Source organism: Pteronotus mesoamericanus, unplaced genomic scaffold (assembly GCF_021234165.1).
Source record: "Pteronotus mesoamericanus isolate MK-2021 breed Mesoamerican mustached bat unplaced genomic scaffold, CSHL_Meso_final scaffold_167, whole genome shotgun sequence".
NCBI classification, from domain to species: Eukaryota; Metazoa; Chordata; class Mammalia; order Chiroptera; family Mormoopidae; genus Pteronotus; species Pteronotus mesoamericanus.
In genome coordinates, this window is record NW_026555308.1 from 9,772,661 (window position 1) to 9,796,413 (window position 23,753).

At 42.5% G+C, this 23,753-nt stretch overlaps 1 protein-coding gene across 1 annotated transcript in view; it reads left to right on the forward strand.

Annotated features, from left to right (window-relative positions):
* Positions 1-23,753, forward strand: part of SNX29 (sorting nexin 29) — a 547,242-nt gene that overhangs the window by 138,417 nt on the left and 385,072 nt on the right. Inside the window, exons 12-13 of the mRNA XM_054589590.1 lie at positions 949-1,012; positions 3,504-3,632. Of these exons, the coding sequence (XP_054445565.1) occupies positions 949-1,012; positions 3,504-3,632 (193 nt within the window). The remainder of the gene's footprint in view (positions 1-948; positions 1,013-3,503; positions 3,633-23,753) is intronic.

A 23,753-nucleotide genomic window follows, 5' to 3' on the forward strand; every position in this document is an offset into this window, starting at 1 on the left:
AGCAGCATATTAAAACATAAAAAATAAAATGAGGCCAGTGATGGGGAAATTGGCACAGGTGGAAATAGGGGTTGGAAAAGAAGATCAGAGGGAGGGTTAGGGCGCATCATGGTTGGCCCCTGGCCATGTACATTCACTAGCTGTGTAATTTTGGCCGTGAGCTTCCTAGTAGCCAATTCCAAGAGGGGAATATAGGTTAAAGGGTTTGTTAGGGGGAAGAAAATGAAAATAAAACTGGGTCTCCAGGAGAAATTCAGAAGTTCCTGGTCTTGAGATCTGAGAGATATGGTAAACAATGTCTTGAATATGTGGATGGCCAAGAGACAACAGTTGTTTGATGTAGATAGGAAACTTGGTGGTTATTTAATATAAAGGCATGGTTTACTGTCAGTGAATTCTTTCCTATGTAGATGATACCAGAAGAGTAGCTCCTATAAGTAATTATGGACTGTGTATTGGAAAGCCTTCCCCTTATAGTGTCAGCTGTATACTAACTATAGAAACTAGTGTGGGAAAATCAGGTATCTCAGTAAACTTGAGTAGTTCTATGTCAGTATGGACCCAGTCACTTGACCTGCTCTCTGATCTGATGTTGATAGACAACTGTAAGTGGGAATATATCATTGTTCAAAACAGATGTTGTCCAGCAGCGCCTTGAAAAACACTTAGAAATTGCAAGCCTGTTTTTTCCAGTTCAGCTGAGTATATTCACCAAGGAAGCACCTCCACATTTATTCTCATTCTGCCCTGCCCTTCTGTTTTGTATGGCTAATAAGAATTATTAACTGAGACCACTGGATAACTTAGATTGTATAGGAATTATTTTTGAAAGGAAAAGGGAACTTGTCTAGACTAGTCGCTCTAAATAGCACATAATCCAGATTGATGAGAGGACGGTGTAGCAGGTGAGATCTGCTGATTAATTTTGACTTTGCTTTCTTCCCGTAGATGAACTGCGGCAAGCTATCGTGGCCATGATGAACAGGAAAGATGAGCTGGAGGAAGAGAACAGGTATTGTGATCTTCAGGCCCGAGGCAGAGTCTGTTCTTTGACATTTCATCTCTAGGACAGACAGAGTATCACAGATGTAGAAAATTTGGCTTTTTTGGCAAAATTGTGACCAATGATTTTTTATTTTTTGTCTGCGAAGTGCCACTTTAGTATGTATGTTATAGTGTGAGTGTTAGCAAGGAATGAAAACCTTACAATCATGGCACCACCTTAGAACAAATTAAAAATCTGGTAAAGTTCTTTTGAAAACAGCCTTATTGAGATATAATTCATATACCATAAAATTCATCCACTTAAAGTGTACAGTTCATTGGTTTTTAGTACATTCACAGCTGTGTGCAGTCACACTACAATTTTAGAACATTTTTATCATATGAAAAGGAACCCCATATCCCTTTTAGCTTTCACCCTCTGACCTGCTCAAAGCAGTCTTTTGAGTAACCTTTAATTGAGGGCCTATCTGCCATGTTCCAGGCACTTCAAATACTTGTCTTAGAGTTTTCTCAAATAAAGGATACTTCAGGCAAGATGGTATTTGAATTCTTTTGACTCCCCCAAAAGCTCAGTTGCAGACATTGAGAGGGAAAAAGGTTTTTTGTCTTTTATTCCCTATTGAAATCTGTGCTAGATACCAGGCAGGTATCATCTGTGTCACTATGATCTGGCTACGTGAATGGGAGCTTCTCAATTGCCAGCACCTTGTCTTGACTACAAGGTGGTCAGTAGAGGGATTTGCCTACAGTTATTTGGCTGCCTCCCTGGGGGTTAGGGGTGGTTTGTGTCTGCCTTTATGTGTGCGTGCACATCTGTGGGTGTTTGTTCATGTCACCCTTTTATTCCTTTACTCAGAGCAGGAATTAAGCATCCATGGTGACATGTGATCATGATTATTCTTTTTAAACTCCGCTTTGGGGCTTGCTTGACAAGCTTCTCCCTCATCCTTTATGGAAACATATAAATGCAAACAAGCATGATTTCTAAAACAAAAGAGAATTTTTAAAAACAGAATCTTTAGACAGCACAATTTTCAAACTAAAACTTTCAACAAAGGGCTTGTAGACATCGCAGGATATATTTTTCCCCTGCTCAGGCAGAAGCCGTTATCTTGGAAGAAGCCATAGGTTTTGTCTTTCCTTGTGAGAAACAATAGTCACTGTTTGTTAATTTCTTTTTCCCAGAGAAAGAAAAACATCGTACCATGATTTGTGTCAGGGGGTTCCAGGCCCCAAGAAGGGAATTTTTTCAAAACTCTCAAGGAGCACAAGTCTTGGAGAGTTTGGTGAACAGCGGGGATGGGGAAGTGAGACACTTCGGCTTATATTCTGCTGTCACATAGCAAGTGTCCTCTAGATTTGGGAGGCGGATGCACCAAAGTCAGTAAATATTTTCTAGAAATAGCCATTTGAGGTCCAGTGAATTAAGTGGTCCGCGAAACCATGTTTAGCTCACTTCTAGGTGCAAGTGTATGGTTATCTCTGGATGAGCTGCTGTCTTCTCTGCTACTTAAGAGCAAGGATGACAGATTCACAAGTGAATGTGTTTTGGAGGGTTAAAAAACTCTAAATATAATATAAAATATGATATATGTGATGTCGAACTATATAGCTCTATGAAACTCTGTATATTCTTGTTTAACCTGGAGATGGCAGAAGGACAGGGTTACAGTGTGTTTTGTGGGTAGAAGTGGAAATGAGGGTAGACATCTGTCAGATAATCTGAGTCTGTGTTCTATTTTTATGGCTCAGATTATTCTTTTGGCCTTAACTGGCATTCTTTCCTTTTTAAATCTCTTCTTCAGTGTGGCTGTGACAAAATGGCCTCAGTTTAATGTACTGTACCTTTGAGTGGGGTATCTGTAAAGGGACTTGCCTGGGATTTGCTCAACACATTGTTTCTCTAGATTTGAACAGAGACAGAATCATGGATATGGAGAGTGTTTTGATGGTTGCCAGATGGGAGGGGTGTGTTGGGGAATGAGTGAGGAGGTGAGGGGATTAAGAAGTGCAAATAGGCAGTTAGAGAATTGCCATGGGGATGGAAAGTACAGGATAGGAAATGGGGTAGCTAAAGAATATATATGCATAACCCATGGACATGAGCAATGGTGGGGGGAGTGCCTCAGGGGGTAGGGGGTGCTGGTTGGGGGGCAGAGGGGGAAAAATTCTGACAAATATAACAGCATTATCAATAAAAATAATTAAAATAAATTTAAATTAAATGTTAACAAAAGCTGCCCATAGGCTATCAGGGACACAGAGCCTGGGCCACAGATTGTTCCCCTGGGGCCCATCCCAATTATTTCTCTGAAGCTTTTGAGCAGAGTTTGGTATCTCCTCAGATGACTTTATAGGGGGTAGATTTGAATTATGATTTTTGCAGAGCCTTGTGGAAAACAAATGAATTAGGACTTGACTTAGGTAAATAACTGTGTTCTGGGCTCGATGGACTCTGGGTTAATAGCATCTGAACAGATGGGGCTTCCTCTTCCCAGATCGCTGCGGAACCTGCTGGACGGTGAGATGGAGCACTCAGCTGCCCTCCGGCAAGAGGTCGACACCTTGAAAAGGAAGGTGGCTGAGCAGGAGGAGCGGCATGTCACAAAGATTCAGGCATTGGCAAGGTACGAGGGCAGAGGCTCTGGGAGGTAGGTGTGGGGAGGCTTTATTAAAACCCAAGCACACTTTTACCAGCACATTTTAATTAAAAGAAGATAGTGACCAATGGAAATAAAATTTATGCATTTGAGATTTTAGTATTTCATTGAATACATATTGAATAATATGTATGCACGTGGTTCAAAATATAAATGGTTAAAGTGTGCAATCTCTAGTAATCCAGTTAGCCCCGGAGGTGGGCGATATTATTCCAGAGATGCTCCATGCATACACAAGCTGATGTGTGTGCACGTACTTTCTTTTCATTTCCCTCCCTGCATCCCTTTATTCTTTCCTTCCTTAATGCACAATGATGGCATATCTTCCATACCACGCACTTCACATTGTAGAGACTGTTCTGTGTTGGTGTACACAGAGCTGCCATCTTTAATAGCTCATATTTCATTGTCTGGCTGCACCAGAATTCATCTGACCAGTCTGCCAACAGCCAGTCACTGAAGTGGATTTTAGTCTTTTGCTACCTAATAATGCTGCTACAAATAAGCGTTGCATTTATTATTTTGGTCCTGTATGACTTTATTTGTTGGAAAAAATTCCTGGAATAGAATTGCAGGGTCAAAGTTCTGTGCTTTTCTCATTTGGACAGAGTTCACCAACTTGCCCTCCATGGAGGCTGAGACAATGTACATTCCACAGCAGAGGGGAGAGGGCATGCGTGCACAGCCGTGCCCACAGGGGTCGGCTCCAACTTCTGGGTCTTTGATAATATTGCAGGTGAAAAATGGCACTGGCAGGGTATTTTTCATTTGCATTTCCTTAATTGAGATTATGGTTGAGTCTATTTTTATTTAAGAGCCATTTTATTTTTCTGTGACTTTGTTCATATCTTATTCAGGAAAACTATAAGCTGAACCCCCCAAAATCCCAGCTTCCATAAAAACATGCATCTTTACAGAATTTGTTCACATAGGAAGCTATTTTTATGTACCGTACTTAAAATCTATAGCCTGTCATTGCTTAGCCTGGCTGCCTGCACCACTTAAGGTTCATGTTAACCATTTCTGTGTGTGTAGATACAGCCTTTCATTGAATTGATGTACTATATTAAAATAAACTTTTGATGGACGTTTGAGTTCTAGTTTTTTCCCTATTTAGGTAAGATAAACAGTTTATTGGTTGTTACTTAAAGCTACTTTCAGATAAGACCAGGAGATAAATGTGCCTCGTGGCCGTGCAGGGGAATGTGGCGTTAAGTGAATTTCCAGCAGCGCATTTATCATCCCTGTGCTGTCAGTGCCAGTGTCACTAATGTAATTGTTCTGTACGTGTAATCGGAGGTTGATACCATGATCCAATGTTCAACTGCAATTGGAACTTCTCTCCTTTCTTTACATCTTAAAATGACATCTCAAGAGTGTCAGATACAGTTAAATGGCGATGACAAATAACAGTAATCGGTGTCTAATTTGGCATTTCATCAGCCGGACCACCATTTGACCTGCCCATGCTAGGATTCTGTGGTATAATGGTGTTTGCTTAAAATAAAGGCTGAAGTCTGTAGAGACTCTGATTCTGAATCATCAGAGAAAGACAGACTTACATTCTCTGTCGCTTTTGGGTTGTGTTAGGAGTCTGCTTAGCCTCGAGTCCCTGCTCCACTGCTTGAAGATTGTGTGCTTCTGAAGATTGTGAATGGCTTAACTTTAACAAGTCTGCATTTCCTCATTGACAAAATAGAGAGACTAATCTTATTTGTCCACCTGAGAGGATCGAATGAGGAAGAGTGTACGTGGAAGTACAGAAGGCTCTGGACGTGAGCAAGTTATTGCAAGTGTACTTTACAGGAAACATATTTTAGTATATGATAATTCTTAGAAAAATTTTAGCCTGTGAGGGTGGAGTAGAAAAATTTTTCTTAACCAAGCAATTTTATAATCTGAAGTCTCCTCATTTAAACAATGGGTAGCCAAGAGTTCGAGGTGCCTAAAAGTTTACAGGTGGAAGGAACAACTGTAAAATGAGCAAATACTTCAGGAAAAAACAGGAAGAAAGTACACAGAGAGGCTGGACATGTACGTTTTGAAAACTTCAACTGCTGACATGTTCCAGGCAAAGTTAATCTTTGCCAACTGTCAGAACTTTCTTCTTGCCGCAGGAGGAGTAGATGTCCGTGTTTTCAAATGGTAGTCCTGTGTGGTCAGCTGTTTCTTGGGGACTATGTGGCACAGGCAGGGTGGGGCAGTGGGGCAGTGAGGCTGGAGGCAAGGCCTATGTGTGTTCATTGGGGCCACCCTATTCTCAGGTCCACGTATGTTTAGGTGGCAGGTATCATAATGCCAGTGGTTTAGCCTAGTGGTTGGTGCCGGGGATTCTAGCCTGGGACTGTGGGGGTCTGACTGTGGCTCTGCTGCTTATTAGTTGTGTGACCTTGAGCAAGTTACTTAATTTCTCTGTTTATATTTCCTTAGTTATAAATTGAGGATAAGAAAACTCTCTACTTTATAGGGTTGATGCACAATAAAATGAGATCGTATGTCAGTTCAATAAATGTGTTCCATAAGTGCTCAATAAATGTTAACTATCATTATCATTTTTCCTTAGTATAATAATTACATTACTAAGAAAACTTGCTTAATCAAAAGTTATAGTTTAATGGCAGTGGTGCAGAAAGAATTAAGTACTAGGCTATTTCAGACTCAAAAATTATTTTTGCTTTAACTATTCTAAGAGTGTGTTTGTGTGTATGAGTATTTTACTGGCTCCTAGTATAAGCTAGTTGTAAAACTGGAACATCTCTGAACAAATTGAGCATTTTATTGCACATTTCTTTTCTTTCTTTCTTTCTTTCTTTTTTTTTTTTTTTTGCTCAAAATTAATGGCTTTCCTATTGTGCCATCATGACCCAACCAAGAGCAAGGTCATATAGCCAACCCAGGGATTGTGTGGCCCCAAGAGGCTGCTTGTTTCTGATGCGGAGGCATTATAGTCAATAACAGTTCAGGGTAGGTAAATCTCGTTCTCTAAGCAATTGGTTGCCTTACTTCCCACTGAATGAAGAAAATTCAAACTGTGAGATAGGCATCCACAGAAAGATGATACACATTGACCTGAGAAGTACCTTTGAGAGAAGCAAGTGAACAGGGTTGTTGGATTATTGGGGAGACATTTTCTTTTCTGTTCATTGTGCTAGTTACCTCTTGCTGTTTAATAAATTTTCTCCAAACTTGGCAGCTTAAAACAACAAACATTTATGATCCTCCACAATTTCTGTGAGTTAGGAATCTGGGAATGGCTCAGCTGATAGGTTCTGGCTCTGAGTTTCTCATAAGGTTGCAGTTAAGCTGCTGGCCAGAGCTGTAGTCATTTGAGAGCTTAAGCTCACTCAGGTAGCTATTGGCAGGAGGCGTTAGTTCCTTTTCACGTGGGCCTCTCCAGAGGGCTGCTCACAACACAGCAGCTGGCTTCCGAGAGTGAGTAACTCAAGAGTGAGAGAATACACTCAACATGGAAGCCACTGTGTCTTTTATAACCTAGTCCTGAAAATGAGGCACGATTACTTCTTCAATATTCTGTTGTCACATAGATCAACCCCAGTGTGCATGCCAAGAGGTGGGGATCATTGGGGGCCACCTTGGAAGTTGCTTACCGTGCCCACCAGGCTTCTGTTCCTCCTTGGGGCAAATACTACCCCAAGTCTTTCTTGGCAGATTCTTCCCCCCCACTCCCCATCGCTACCCATGTAGTTTGGTGTGACTGACCCTACCGCTGCCTGTCCTGGGTTCCAGAGCAGGCCAGATGATCCAGGCCTTGACAGTCAGCTTGTTCCATTCCTTGGCCATCACAGTTGGGTCAGAGAAGGGCATGAGGCCAGGCTGATCTGAGGAGCTGATGATAGCATTCTTGAGAGGATATGAGGTAAGCTAGGAGTTGTTGGCAGCTGTTTTTGCTATTATGTGGGAAGATCCACATGGTAACAACACAGTGGAGAATAGAGGGAGAGAGAAACCTACAGGTCCTAGTGATATCACTTGAGCTCCTGGATCCAGTCTTTCCTGAAGCTGTTTTTCCTCTGGACTTTTCAGTTATGTGAGCCAATGAATTCTTTTGTACTTGAGCCAGTTTGTTACTGGTCTTCTCCCATTTGTAATTCTGAGTCCAGACTAATGAGGCTTCGTAGTTTGGACTGGAGCAATTCATTTTTTTCCTGTGCTCCCTTAAGAATCAACCTACCAGATCCATGAAGACACTTCCAGTTTGTTGTGATTCACCAAGGATGTGAACACAACCTACTGGATTGTTTGACAGAGCACTGCTCAAGGCCTTTTCTCCTGTCTTTCATGTTAGGACCAGCCTTCCTATTATTCTTTTGTCACAGCTTTTCTCTCTTGTTGCAGACCTCTGGTGCACTAACAAGAACATGTTGTCAGTTGTGTGACCAGAGCCATTCCCTTTACCTTTCTGAGCCTCTGGCTCTTTGTCTGTTTTAAAATTTAAAAGGAGGTGGGTGACATGGTCCCCTGCCCCCATATTTCACATAAGGATGCTATGTGACTGTGTCCTGGCATAATATAGTCTTTTTAAAATAATAGTTTATTTATTTTTAGAGAGAGTGGAAGGAAGGGAGAAAGAGAGGGAGAGAAACATCAATGTGTGGTTGCCTCTTGCATGCCCCTACTGGGGACCTGGCCCGCAACCCAGGCATGTACCCTGACTGGGAATCAAACTGGCGATGCTTTGGTTCGCAGTCTAGTACTCAGTCCATTGAACTACGCCAGCCGGGGCAGATACAGTCTTAGCTAGTATTAATATGCCTTTGGCAGTGGAAGCCCAAATGAAATTAGCTTGGGTTAGTGGGAATTTTGTGTGGCTGTAACTGGTCGGTTTCTTCAGGTGTCACTGGAACTGGGTCAGGTGTCTCCAGTGAGGTCAGTGCTCTTTCTCCCCTGTTCCTGGCTCTGGGCCCTCTGGATGTTTCAGTGTCCTTAGGTAGAGCCTCTGCACACAGCTGCAGAGATGGCCTCTGGGAACAGCAAGTCTCATGCAGAAACCAAAAAGAAGGCACTCCCCTTCTCCTCCATATATGACGTTTTAGGAAGACTCTTCATTGGGCATGTTGTGGCCAGGAGTGAGCATAAGTTCCCAGGGCTGTTAAATCATGTGTGTAGATAAATCACATCGCTTATTCTTCTTCATAGGAATCTGTGGAAGATTACATGAGCTGATGTTCCTAAAGCAGTCCATGAAGCTCAGGTTCCTCATTAGTGCTTAGTGGATGTTCCCTGCTTTCTTCTTAGCTGGTGTCTTGCCCACGGGTGGCTAGGGATACCAAGACTAGGCCAGATCTGTGGATTCTTTCCTGCCCCAGCTTCCCTCTGCAACAGGCATCTTGGAGCCTTTTGCCACTGGCCTTCATCTGACCTTCAGCTCCTCCTGGGTTTATTTTTCCAGTCCTGCCTGCCCAGCATGTGTCTTTACTTGTATTTCCCCATTGGACTGCTGAGCAGTGACCTGCTTGACACTGGCGTGTGAGGCAGAACCATGCTGCACAACTGCAAGGAAAGGTTGGACCACGGACCATAGGAGCCCTGTTCATATCACTCTGTCCGGCCCCCCGGAGACCTTTATTGGCTTTCTATGAAGGCTTTAAATCTCAGTTTCTACCCTAATGCTCAGTCTTTGCCTTTTTTTGTTATCATTGTTGTTTTTAAGTTATTGGAAAAATATGAAGGTTATGTCTTTTGTGCAAAAGGACAATAAATTTTTTCAGTGTCCAACTAATGCCATCGATTGTTTTTTTTTTTAAAATCACAAGAAGCAAATGGTCAGAGTTGAGAAAGTCAAACATGGGAGACACTGGCTGGAAATCTGAGCCTGTCCTGGGTTAGGGATGGCCTTTGGAACCAAGCGCCTGGGACTTTATTGCCAGCTCCTCTCTTGCAGTAGATGCTCTGACAGGGAAAGCCAATAGGTTTCATCCTGTTGCCAACTCTGAGAGTAGCTGCTGGGGTTTCTGGGTTGCGAAGGATTCTGGGGTCTCACCTGGGCTCCGCAAGAAGAAGTGCCATTAGTGATTAGCAGTGTCCACTGTGGACGTGGGAAGAGGGAGTGGTGACAGGCACACCAGAGGGTTTGTTCCTACGCTAGTACTGGTGGAGCAGTGGAGACTAAGATGGCAGTGTTGCACACGAGACTGAAAAAGGGAGAATTTATTTATTTCTTTTTTTAAGAAATCCCATTGTTTAGTTTTATCTGGTAAAAGAAACATGTTCTGGAGGAATATGTCAAACCCATTATGTAAAAACAGTGAAACTTTGCTCTCAGGTTGAGTAGAGACCAGAAATAAAGCCTAGTTTTTGTCAGTGCCTCTTCCAACAAATTAACTTTTGCTTTATTGTCTGATTCAAAAAGCTCTTGTTTATGGACTGAGAGTTGAGGAGGAAGAGCAGATTTTTTTCACTAGAAGAAAAGTGCTGTAGTGGACACAGTATTGTCTTTCTAAAAGCCGCCCTCTGCATTTTCTCTCACACTGGAGGATCAGCCATGACTGGATTTTTTTTCTCGGTTGATGGTGGGGGTTGAACTCCTCAAGCAGCAGGGTTCAACCCTGACTTGTCTAAGGTGGTCAAGAGAACTCTGTCTCTGTTCCACAGTGGCTGGGTTAGGCTTGATACAGCTAGGTGTGGTAATTGGACTTTCTTCAGAGAATGGACACATGATCTAATTCTGGCCTGGGAGACCTGGTTGGAGGTTTCCCAGACCTGGGACTTTAGAAGAAGATCATCCCTTGGTCATGGGTGTCTAGGGTGGCTCCCTTCTGCACCACGTCCTGTAAAGGTGTCAAGGCTGGAACTTCTTTATTCACTTTACCACAGTGAGGGAGACAGACTTAGGGTGGGCGTATGGAGCATCTTGAATGGAGAGGGGGTAGGGATGAGGGAACTGGATCGGTGACATGAATGGGCTGCTGAATAACGCCCCCGCCCCCGCCCCAAAGCCAGATTTTCCACTTATTGGACCACAAAATCTCCTTTGCTATTTATGCCAGTCTGAGTTGGATTTTGTTTCTTGTTACATCAAGAGCACTCACAGATGCAGAAGACTCTGCCTACCATCTTATGCCTGACCATGGCCTAGGTGAGGTTCCTCTGTGCTATCCTTCTGTGGAAATCGGTATCCATCCATAGTAGTAGTATTGACAGTTTTAATTTTGTATTGTCCCTCCTTTTAGTTAAACTCCGCAAGGGCAGTGACCATGCTTTTGTGCTTACCCTGTTTGTTTCCCTTGTAACTAATGCAATGCCTGGCATACAGCAAGTGCTCTGTAATACTGGTTAAACCGGGGAACAAATGGACCATGGGACCAGTGACATTGCCACTTGGTCTGAATCTCTTTGGGATATGCTAGCTCTTCCAAAATCTTGATGGCTTTTCTTCTCTTAATGCAATACAGTCACACCAAGCTTAGCTTTAGACCTGCTCATGGACATCACCTGCCTTAAGATTATATTCTGGTCAATTTTTGGGCATTAGGGCTTTCTGGAAGTCCCCCAGCCATCCAGGTAGTTCTTACCACTTAGTGTCAGTAGATAGAACTACTAGTAGCAAATGACAGAAACTCATCTGAATCTGGCTTATGGGAAAGTGCAGCTGACTGGCTCACGTCTCTTAAAAGTTCAGGAGATCTAGTTGTCTGCGCAGCTGGACCCAGGGGCTTAGGGGGTTAGGTAAGACCTGTGTTGTTATACATCTCCCCTCTCTGGCCCGTGGTCACAGCTTCCTTTTCAGACCTGCTCTCCTCTTGTGATGACCAGAGGGCCCCCAGGTGTTCCAGGCATAAATCCTGTCAGCTTGGCAACCCCTGTGGAAGGATAGTGCTTCTTCCTCAATGCTCCAGAGAAAGTCTTGAGATTCGCTCTCATTTCCCTAATGGGATGTGTTACTCTTGCTACACAGGCTGGGGTCACATCCCCTCTCCCACCCCACTGGGGTCAGGAGTTGGCTAACTTTCCCTTACTGACTACACAGGACAGACACCTTTCCTCAAGAGGAAAATCATGGGGCTCCTGCCATCAGATGGGAGGGGTCAGTGAGTGCTGGGTAGGCAAAGATAGCAGATGTTCCCTGCAGTGGGCTCATCTCCTCATCGCATTTGTGTTCACTAGGTTTCTCAAAGTAGAGGTACTGTGCTGTCACTCTTGAGCCAACCTTGATCAATGAATCTTGACTTCAGCCATTCTAATCTGTCGTCCAATGTCCCTGCGCTGTGTTTTCTTTCATGCTTTTCCTTGTAGGCTCTGTTTTAAGTACTTTATTGATTATGCTATTACAGTTGTCCCATTTTTTCCCTCCCCTTTATCCCTCTCCACCCTGCACCACCCTTCACTCCAGCAGTCCCCCACCCCACTTAGTTCACGACCATGGGTTGTACGTGTAAGTTCTATGGCTTCTCCATTTCCTATACTATTCTTAACCTCCCCTGTCTATTTTGTGCCTACCAGTTATGCTTCTTATTCCCTGTACCTTTTCTCCCATTCTCCCCCCATCCCATCCCACTGATGTCCCTCCATGTGATCTCTATTTCTGTGATTCTGTTCCCATTCTAGTTGTTTGCTTAGTTTTTGTTTTTAGGTTCAGTTGTTGATAGTTGTGAGTTCTTATAGGATCTTAATGTTCGATAATAATTGGCTTCATTAGCAGGTGCTGAATCCAGCTACTTTGGCATCTTTAGACGTGCAGTTCTTAGTCTCAACAGAGTCAGTATTTCTTTTTTTTAGAAAAATATTTGATAATAAACTCCCCTTTTACTATCCTGAAATGAAATTTATAGCTAATATATGAAGGGGGACCCAATGAAACCAGAATTTTCTCCTGGAAGACAAGCCCCTTATAGTACAGGCTTCCCCCCAAGGTGAGTGTTCTAGAAACCCCTCTGTATCCATGTACCAGCTGGTGGTGTTTTGAGAGGCTGTGTTCAGCGTCAGTGAATGTTTTTTGAAGAATCTTTCAAGTTGTCTGCCCATTTCATGATGGGTGATTAATGAGTGCACCTGCCTACACCACACTGTGTGTTCAGCAGTTTTTGACCAAAAATATCATGACCCCCATCCCTTCACCTCCACTCACCTGCTTCCCCACCCCCCACAACCCCAAGTGACTTTTTTTTTTTATTTCCCTGGATGAAAAAAACCCCTCCACCCTCCTGGCCACCCTCAGAGGGAAACGTTTTGCTGAAGAGGTGAAACAAAAAGTGACAGAAGCACTAAGACATCAAAATTGATGAGTTCAAAAACTGTTTTAAGCAGTTGAAACAATGTCTCGATAGGTGTATTGCATCAATGGAGAGTACTTTGAAGGTGACTGAAGTTTAAAAATGTAAGAATAAATATACATTTTTTATAAATAAATTATGATGTTTTGGGTCCCCCTTGTAACCTACCTACACAACTAACTTCTTAAAAAATTGCTATAACATGCTAACTCTAATATGAAGGGGAAAGAAAAGGAATTTATAATAGAAAGTAGATTTCAGTATATATTTGCTGTGCATGGCTTTGCTAGAAAAAACATGAGGTGGTTAATACCTACTTATAATGCATAAGTTGGATTTAAAGGCACCTACTTATAATGCATAAGTTTGGATTTAAAGGCAGTAAGAAGATCAGAAGTCATTCTTTATAAGCAGTACAGAAAATGAAAGAGCAAAGTCTGGGTGGACTCTAGAGTGAAAACTAATATATTCAATGTATATTAAATGAATTAGATTGTAGGCTGAGATTATAAACAAGTTTTTCACCTACACAAAGGGCTGCCAGGACAGTTGAAAGTATGGCGGGATGTAGGTTGCTCATGGCTGTGGACTGCCGTGGCCGTTCAGGACAGCTAGTATCCCTGGCCCTACTCTGTAAATGCTGCGAGCAGCCCATCGTCATTGTGATGTGCAATGGTGTCTCCACACTTTTGCCTTGCTTAAACTTTGCTATACATTACACTCACCAGGGAAACATTTATAACAACTGTGTCTATACCTCTAGAAGGCAGTAGTGGTCCCCAGTGAGAATAGTTGCCTTAGTTCTTTCCCCACTGTTTTCCTTTTCAATACCATTTGCAAGTGTACCATTACAATTATGTGTTTAACAGCCTTCTGGTCCATTTTCAATTGCCTCCGTCTTTTAGAGTTTTTGGCTAGAGGCTGAACCCTGTTGAGCTCCTATAGTGCATCCCAGCCCACCCTGGTTCTCCTGTCCCTCACTTCTTGGGCATGAAGCTTGCTTCCCCAAGGTTGCTGGCTCTCTCACTTGGCAGAATCTCATTGGCTGAGTTGTGCTCTTCAACATTCTTTAGCACGTCCTTGTCAGCAGCTGACAGGTCTTTAATGACTTACACCAGAGCAGCCAAGGAGAGTTGAGTGCATGGGGTGGGACCAGAATGAGTGCAAGACACATGTGTCAGGGCAGGAGACAAGATGGCTTAGGAGTATTCTGAAGTCTGATGCTATCAAAATTCAGTGAAAGGCGGATGGTTAGTTAACACTCATTTGTTCGTTTGTTGAGTCACTAATCAAATATCTATTCTGTGTTAAACTTAGTCAAACAGAGATAAACAAGATGCAGCTGACTAACTTCTAGGTGATAAAAATCGAGGGAAGGATATGTAAACAAAGATTTTAACCTTCTGGCTGACAGTTCCGTATGCCCCAATTGAGTTGACCATTGTTAGAAGGAAGTATAGTATAATGGTGTGAGGCAAGCCTTGGACTTGAGCCCTACTTCTCAAGCATGGGATCTAGAGAAAGGGGTGTGAGGCGTGAGGGTGCAAAATTTAAGGAGACACTCTGAGGAGCATGCAAGTGCTTCTGCCACATCTGCTTGTGTGATTTCAGATGGTCATTTTATCCCTAATGCTTCTCCTCTAGAAAACTGGGATAATATTAATAATAGTCTCTCCCTTAAAGATACTATGCAAGAGCTAATGCATAAAAAGTGCTAAGCACAGTGAGTGCCTTGAGTAAGTACTTAGTAAAAGCCAGCTGTGATTATTATTGGTTTTGTGGAAGTAAATTACTCTTCTATTCAAGACTGCAAAGAGTCATTTTCTTGAGTTCATCTAGCCTGCTGTTGCTCAGATGTAACTAACTTTCTGACAGACAATTCTCTGGGTTGAAGAGCTAAGTGCCTTGCTTAGACTTTGCTATATATTACAGTCACCAGGGGAGCTTTTAAAACTGTGTCCAGGCCACCCTCCAGACCACTTAAGTCAGAATCCGTGGAGGTGAGACTCACACTCGGGTAATTCCAGTGCGCACCAAGGTTGACAACTGGTGGTTTAGAGCCGCACTTCTCAAGCGCACCTGGGGCTCAAGGTAGATTTCAGACTCTGCTTCAGCACGTCTGGGCAGGGCCTGACTGGTATTTCTAATGAGCTCCTGCATGATGCTGACACTGCTGGTTCCTAAACCACATTTGGAGTAGCAAGGGCTCAAACAGAATGCTAATGATGATCTGAAAGGTTAAGTTCAATTATTTGAGAATTACGGGGGCTCTTAGTTAAGGGCACTTGTGATTTTTACCTCAGAACTGAGTTGGGAGTTAGGGTTTGTTGGTTGTTTTGTTAGAAACTTAGGAAAAATGCTGTGACCCACTACAAGAACGAGTACTATTAACATTTTTTTTTTTTTTTGGTATTTTTTTGCTTTTGGTTTTATTTTTAAGCGAACTGTAAACAATATGTAGGCTTGCTTTCTTGGTGGGATTTGAAGGATCTGTGAGTGAGCTTTTAACATGAGCCCATCGTCCTGCTGTTTGCTTTGCTCGCCCAACATTGAACAGAATGCTTTCAGGTTACGGTACACATAAGTGGGGCTCTAGGGCAGAATTCTGCCATGACTGGCCAGAAATCTCGAGATTTCTAGAGAAAGCTCTTGTTTTCATGCTTCAAACAATTACCTTTAAGTTGTAAAAAACAACACAATCATTTTAAATGAAGAGCCCAAAATCTCACAATCCTAGCACAACAATTATTTCCATTCTTAGTCCATTTAAATACAGTTTTTACACAGTTATACCGCTGTTAGTGTGTATATTCAATTTTTATTGTTACTTTATGTTTTCTTGTATTTCTGTGTAGATTTCAAATTATGTCTAAAATAGAAGTTTTTTTTTCTTCCCCAAAATATAAAGGTAGTGCACAAATTATAATCCGTAAGTCTGAGAAGAGCAGAAACTTTAAAAAAGCAAATCACCTGGACACAATTATTATTATTATTGAAAAAATTTTAATTGATTTTTAGAGGGAGAGAAGGGGGAGGGGGGAGAGAGAGAGAGAGAGAGAGAAACATTGATTTGTTGTTCCGCTTTTAAAAAAAATCCTCACCTGAGGAGGATGAGAGAGGTTGTGGAGGGGGGAGAGAGAAACATTGATGTGAGAAAGAAACATCAATTGGTTGCTTCCCTTAAGTTCCCTGACCAGGGATCAGACATGCAACCTTGGTGTATCAGAATGATGCTCTAAGCAGCTGGGCCAGGACACAATTATTTTTAATGTGTTTTGTTTGTTATTTATGAGGTATTATATCCCAGTTTATTTTATGTGTAAATTCATTTATTTATATTACATAATTCAAATCATTCTGAATCCATAAGTTGATAATCTGCTTTGAAAAGCAATGTCATATAAACATTTTCTCATGTTTTTCACCTGTATGGACATCACTTTTGATGACCAAGTGGAATTCTGTTAGGAAATGTCCTTGTTTCACAAATCATTTCTTTAAGCCTTCCTCTCTACTCCGCCTTTTAGGAGTATTATTTCCATACACATACACATACACATACACATACACATACACATACATTTTAATAAGTTTCCTTACTCTAGATTCCTAGAAGTGGAGAGTTCCTGTATTAAAAGGAATGAGTGTCTGTAAAAGCTCTTGATTCATATGTCAAAATCTTTTTCAAGAGAGAGTTCGTTCTCACTAGGTATCCCTACAGCAGTCTGTGGAGGGCTTGCCTTGGTGTCATTTTTAGTGGCTGTATAACACGCCACAGTTTACTTATTGGTTTCCACATAGATTAGTGTTTTGGTTGCTTCTGATTTTTTGACTGTAGCAAAGGTTGAGATGCATTCCTTGTGTCTGTAGCTAGCTTTCCCTCTGTCAGTTTCAGTCCTTAGTATGTATTCCCAACAGTGGGATCACAGGGCAAAGGATGTGAATGTTTTAATGGTACAAGTTAGGTGTTATTCTGGCTCCAGGGTGAGGCTGGAGGACCTGCCCACTAGAGCTTAAGCTGATTCCATCATCATTCATTGCTTCTTGGCTTTCACTTTTTTTGCAGCTGTGAAAGGTGAAGGGATCCTTGGTATGAATGATTTTCCAGCTGACTTTTCTTAGGTAGTTATGGACATGGGAATCCCCTGCAGGTAGGAGAGTGCAAATACCAAGCCCTGGCCATTGTGGCTCAGTTGGTTGGAGGATTGCCCAGCATCTGAAAGGTTGCTGGTTTGATTCCTGGTCCAGATGCATAAGATCTCTGGTCTGGGTTTAATACGATCCCTGGTATGGGTGCATATGGGAGGCAACCAATTGATGCTTCTTTCTCACATCGATGTTTCTCTCTCTGCCTTCCTCCCTTTGAGAGCAATGAAAAAATGCATTTAGGCGAGGATTAAAAAAAAAAAGAAAGTGCCAAATGTGGTACCATCTGAACTTATATTTATGGAAGCACCTTCTTAAATGCCATGAACAGTGGAGAGCCGTATCACTTCCTTCACAAACCTTTCAGAATTCTATGGCCATTGTACCTTTCCTAGATATTTTTCCATGTGGAAATGATGGACAGGAGCAGGTAGGGTGGCATTTCTTAAAGCAGTTGTGTTCCAGGGAGAAAGCTGCATGCTTGTTTATTTTCTGATTCCAGATCCAATCAAAGACTCAGATTTTGTTGATGAACTAAAATTTTTAGGGAGTAAGCAGCAAGGTATATTTGCATGAACATCTGCGTTTTGAAGCACGTGCCCACAATGAATGGTTAAGTGTAAGAGCCATTAGTTGTTGGTGCCAGATGTTCCCTGAAAAATGTGCACCAAACATGGACTTAGGTGGTTCATCAAGATGCAAAAAATATGCAGCTGCTAAGGGAAAAGGGAGAAAGTTGTGTTGGAGACATTGCTTTAGCTCACCACTTTCCTCATCAAAGCATGGAAACAGGAGGAGATACAAAAATGATCAAAACCAATAAATATGATAAAATACTCATTAAAAGGTTATAGGAATTATCCAGGGGGGAGGGAAATGCATTTACCATTCATTGAAGCTCCATTTACTGTCTGTTAAAATGAGAAGTTTCCGTGCCTGATGTGGCTCAGTGGACTGACCACCGGCCTGTGAACCAAAGTGTTGCCAAGATAGATTCCCAGTCAGGGCACATGCCTGGTCCTCCAGGTCCCCAGAAGGGGGCGTGTGAGAGGCAACTGCAGATGTTTCTCTCTCTCTCTTTCTCCCTCCCTCCCCCTCTGTCTAAATATAAATGAATAAAATCTTTAAAAAAAATAATAAAATGAGGAGTAGGTAAAGATACCTAGAGGAGTAAATAGAAAGATCAGAGTGGCTTTGAGGGATAACAGAAGAACCCAGGAAAGGAGGGCAATTGGAGGAGGGATGATGCTACTCAGTGAATGTCATTGTTTGTTTTACTTGAGGGAAATGCTTGAAATTAACAGCTGGTATTAGCTGATCCCAGGGCTGGGGGCCCTTGCTCAGTTTAACATCCTAGCTTTTCCTCTTCGCTTTGAGAGAAGCAGAATTTGTAAACTGGTTATTCAGAGAAAATAATTTTTCAAACTTTGCCTTTCCGATACGGTTCACAAGGTGGCAATTTCCATGTCACTGAACATGAAGCCTCGTTCTTAAATATAGCCAGCATTTGAATGCCCTGCAGGCGGTGACAGTGGCGATGACATCACTGCCAAGCAACTTCTTGTTATTTTGGAGCCGGGGAGGGGAACAACAGGAAGCTCGGTGGAGGGTGGAGGGGAGATATTCTTGGCAGCTGCAGTAATGCAGTTTAAAGAAAGACAACTGTCAAATCTAGTGATTCTGGAAGTTTGCAAAGTTTTTGTTCACTGAACAAACAAAAGTTCACTTAGTTCATACTGGGTGCCAATCATAGACAATGCACAGACATGTCAGATGCTCAACCTCCCGCCACACTGCTCCTACTGCTAAACAATCATCACACAAACATTTTTTTTTTTCCAGCAGCAGCAGAACTATTTCTTCAAATGCAGTCTTACTTGGAAGCTCCAAATGTAACTTTACTGAGAGCTGAAATGTGTAGGTTGACCTGGAGAGTGGAGGTCGTGGAATACCACCTACTAAGCTACAAATCCTCCCCTGTGGACCTTATAGAAAAGACAGTTTATAAATAATCAGCTAGGATGGAAGAGGTTTTCCTTTGAGTGCAATTCTCTCTCATTTCTGGTGATGAGGAGTAAGGAGCTGTTCTGGTTGAACTCAATCCACATATGGTCCCCACATCTCTTCTCCATCGGGTGAGGCTCTTTCCTTTCCCAAGGGAGTTTCACTGGGAACAAAGTTACTGCCTCTTATTAGATCTTGTATTTCTTCTCATTCACTCATTTGTTTGTCAAGTTTCGTAGTGCAATCTCTCCTCCTCCCTGCATTCTCAGACCCCCTTATTTTTCTCTACTTTTTGTTTTTTTCAATAGCATTTGTCATCTAATATGTTACTTATACACTCTTACTGTTTTTTTCTCTCGTAAGCCTCCTGAAGGTTAGGGACCTTTGCTCATTTGTTCTGTGGTAGATCTATCACAATGCCTGGTACATAGTAGACCTCAGAAATTTGTTGAGTGAACAAATGAGTATTGGTCCATTACTTCTATATTGTTGCTGTGCTTTGTTGGGTTTATGTTTCTAAGGTCCTTTCATGGTCCAGGATGACTGCAAGAGCCCCAGACATTACATCTGCATTCTAGGCAGCAGGAAGGGTGAAGCAGGGAAAGGGGAAAAAAGAAAAAAGGATGAGAGTGCTAACTTCCTATAAGGAGGTTACCTGCAAGTCACTCAAAATAGTTTCTTATATGTTAGTGGCCTGAACATACTCTGCTAGAAATGCTGAGGAATGTGTGTGGTTTTGTTTTTGTTTTTTGTTTTTTGTAGGATACATAAAACAGAAGAAGGGAAGAACAGGTATTTTGGAAGGCAAATAATGGTCTGTGTTCAGTGTCTTGAACATAGTAAACTCTTACTAGAAAAATTTACTTCTTTTGTTATGTGAAATGACAAGGTAGCTTACATTCTGTGGTGGTCATCAGTATATCAGATTGTCCCCACGACCATTAACAGAATGGCTTTGATTCAGAAAGACCTGGGCTCAGATCCCTATATTAAGCCCTTGCTAGCTGTGTAACCTTAGCCAAGTTACTTTACCTCTGTGAAACTCAATTTTTAAATAATCTAGAAAATGGAGATAATACGGAACCTCCTTATGGGTTACGGTGAGGATACAGTGAGATATTGCAGGTAAAGAAATGTGGCGTGGTGTCTCAGGTGTAGGAAGTTAATAAATGGGAGCCATTGAATATCATCCTGTTTATAGCAAAACAGAACCACATGTTATACCTTGGTTCTTGAGTTTGGCTAAGAAAAGAATTCAGAACCAAGGAACTCAAATACAAGTTGAAGTTTATTTAGAAAGTCACACAGGTAGAAGAAGTGAGGCAGCTGAGCTGTGTGGACTCAGGAAACAAGTTACAGAGGTAAAAGGAAGGCTCTTGGAGCTTAGGAGAGAGAAAAATAAAGAAAACATGTCTGGGGAGAAAGAAGGAAAGTTGTGAGCATGTGCTGCGTCTTTCATCTTAAGAGGTTTTATCTGCTTCCAAAGGTGGAGATTTAAAAAGATTTTTTAAAAAAATTTTTATTTATTTATTTTAGAGAGGGAGAAAAGGAGAGAAATATCGACCTGCAAGAAATACATCGATTGGTCGCCTCTTACACGCCCCCAACCAGAGGTCTGGCCAGCAACCCAGGCATGTGTCCTGATTGGGAATTGAACCAGCCCTATTGGTTCTCAGGCTCGTGCTCAATCCATCCAGCCATACAGGGGCCAGAGGTGGGGATTTTTAGAGGAGGTGTCAGGGGAGGATCTCAATAGAATATTCATCAGCTTTGTCAGGTGTCCTTTCAGGGTTGTGGTCTCTATTGGCTGGTTGGTACTAGTGTAGGGGGTCATTGCATCTCGTCCTGATGTTGGCCATAGTGTTTTTTCCTTTGGTTTTGCTGCTTTTCTGGGCCTGGAGCTGAAACACAGCTGAGGCCTGGATGTTATCTCTAATTTGACCAAAACTCTCTTTCTGTAGTAAACAGACCTGAGTCTTTGTTCCTAAGATTATTTGATGGGGGTCAGAACCTTATTGTCCTAAGGGCTTAATGCTTACGGGAGTGGTCATGCAAGGGAATCATATGAGACTATTCTTCAGCTCCCGTGTTTCTCCACTAAGGGGGTCTACCACATGACTAGTGACATGCCAGGTGAGGAAAAGTCAGGGGAGAGCCTGAACCATATGGCCATTGATATGAATGGTCAGGATGTCTAAACCACGTGACCAGTGATATGCTAGGGTGTAAAGGTCACCCTGGGGGCAGAATCCCACCCTACAATACTAGTGTTCCCAGTTTTGCCTGCTGTTAGGCACCCAGGGCTTTCTGCCCTGGTGACCTTCTGTACCTGGCATATTATTCCTACTCTGTTCATGTCTGTCTAATGGCCTATTATATCAGTCCCATGATCTTCATCACCATCTTAGTCAAGTGTGGTTTCTAGATGCCAAGTATCCAAAGATGATGAAGACATGATTTCTGTGTCCTAGAAGCTCCCAGAAGGGCATTCCAGGCAGAAAGAACAGCTTGTGCAAAGGGAGAGAGGCATGAGCCAGGATGATGTGTTGAGGAAGCTGCAGGTAGCTCATGTTGGCTTATAGTGCAGCAGTGCTGGAGTCCAGGGTATGTTTGTAGAATGACTTTTTAGGAAGGTTTGGAAGGGTGACCTGGGCACAGATTCCAAAAGCACCATTGAGGAGTTCGGCCCTGGTCTGTGAACAGTGGGGCACTGGCAAAGGTGTTTATTAAGGAGGGTGATTGATCAGATCTCTTCTATGGACAGTTCCCTCTGCCTGGCTTTATGGAGGACTGGATGGATGGAGGCAAGTCTCGGAGGGGGTGAGTCTGGGTTTGGAGGTTCTTGGAGTCATTCAGGCATGAGATAGTACAGGGTCAATGATTCCAGAGAGAAGTGTCAGATGAGATGGTAGGTAGGATCAACACTTATAAGTTATGATGCTGGTAATTCTGTTCTTGAGGGTAAATGTAAATGAAGTGTTTGCAAAGCTCCTCCGAATAGAAGACCAGATCCAACCCAGGTCCTTGCTGGCACTGGTATTTTCTCTGATGGTGTTTACTTCATTCCTGAGCTTGTGCATCCTCTGTTGACGTGAAGCAGTTAAGAGGCAGGTCTTTGCGGGGTGAGGCAGCATCACAACTCTTAAAAACACAGGTCCTGTGGTGGGTCATCGCCACCAGGAATAGTTAGCTAATGAGCTAATTGTTCACTGATCACACCCTGAAATTGTGTGCACGGGCCTGCGTTCCTTTGTAATCACCACGGTCACCATGTCAGCAGGCCCCAAGCCCACAAGGAAGAGGTTTCCCCTGGGTCACAAGAGGGATTACATCTTGAGATTTTGGTTCAGTTGTGCAGATTGAGGCTAATCTGTTTTGACTCCTTTATCTAAAGTGGAAATTGTGCAGCTGGGCAAGAGGTGTGGTATTTTAGCCAACTGATGCACTGGGATGGAAGATGTGAGGTGGGATTTGACCTGGGTTTTCCTCCCAGGTTCATTGATAATAAGGATGTGACCTTGGCTTTCAGCGGTCCTTAACCAGGCTAAGATGGCTTTTCCCCCCACTGCCATATAGCTATAGAGGGAAACTTTTAATATGTGTTTGCTTATGTTTCTTATTTAACTTTATTTATTATGGCATTTTCCAAATACATATGAAAATAGACAGAATAGTATAACAAATACCATGTATCCATCATATGCCCTTAGCAGTTATTAACATTTTATCATTCCCTTTTCACTATTGTTACCACTCACTGCCAGTAAATACTGGTTATATATAAAACTTTAATAGATAAGGTCTTAAAAATAACTGTATACAACACTATTCTGACATTTAATAAAATTAGCAATAATTCCTTGGTATCATCTAGTTTCTAAATTCAAAGACCATTAGTTGTCTTGAACTTTTAGAGTGATTTTATCTGAATCGATTCTGATTTCGCTGCTTAAAAGTGTAAATTTGTTCATGTCATTCTCTGATGCACTCAAACAAAAATCCGCACTCCCTGCCATGGTGTGAGAGCCCTCGCAATCTGACCTGTGCTGACCTGCTTCCTGCTGCAGCTCTTGCTGGATCTTCTGCCTGGAGCCTCCTAGCCCAGGCCTTTGTGTGGCAGCTCCTTCTCCTCATCTCTGGAAAGGGCAACCCTGTCTGAAGCAGGTCTTCCCCCTCCTCCCCAGCCATCTTCTTTTAGCCTATTCTGGTTTTACATTTCCCTGCACTACCTGTTCTTGTGCATTTCTTTGTGTTTTTGTTTGATGGAGATGTCCTTCCACTCAGATGTCAGCTCAGTGAGGCGGGGCCAGGCCTGCTGGGCCACTTCTGTTCCCTGGCACCCGGCACACAGTAGCTGCTTGGCCAGTGCTTGCTGAGTGAGTGGCCAGCTGCACAGTGCAGCCCCTCTGCAGGCGAAGCCTGAACACTCACCTCTGCAGGAAAGGAAGCTTCTCTTCCTTTTCCCTTTCTCTTCTTTTTTTCCTTTCTTTTTTTGGTAATTGCATTGTTGGCATAAGCAGTTCATGCTCTTGGAAGAAGCCATGCCAGTGGTAGTTATTATTTACATAACTAATACATGTAGACACGGCATTGTAGAATCCTTCGTTTATATAACTATTTCCTGTTAATCGGAAGGCCCAAACCCGCATTTGAACCATCACCTTCCACATCCAGCCCAGGAAACTGGTTTTCTGATTGGAAAGTCAGG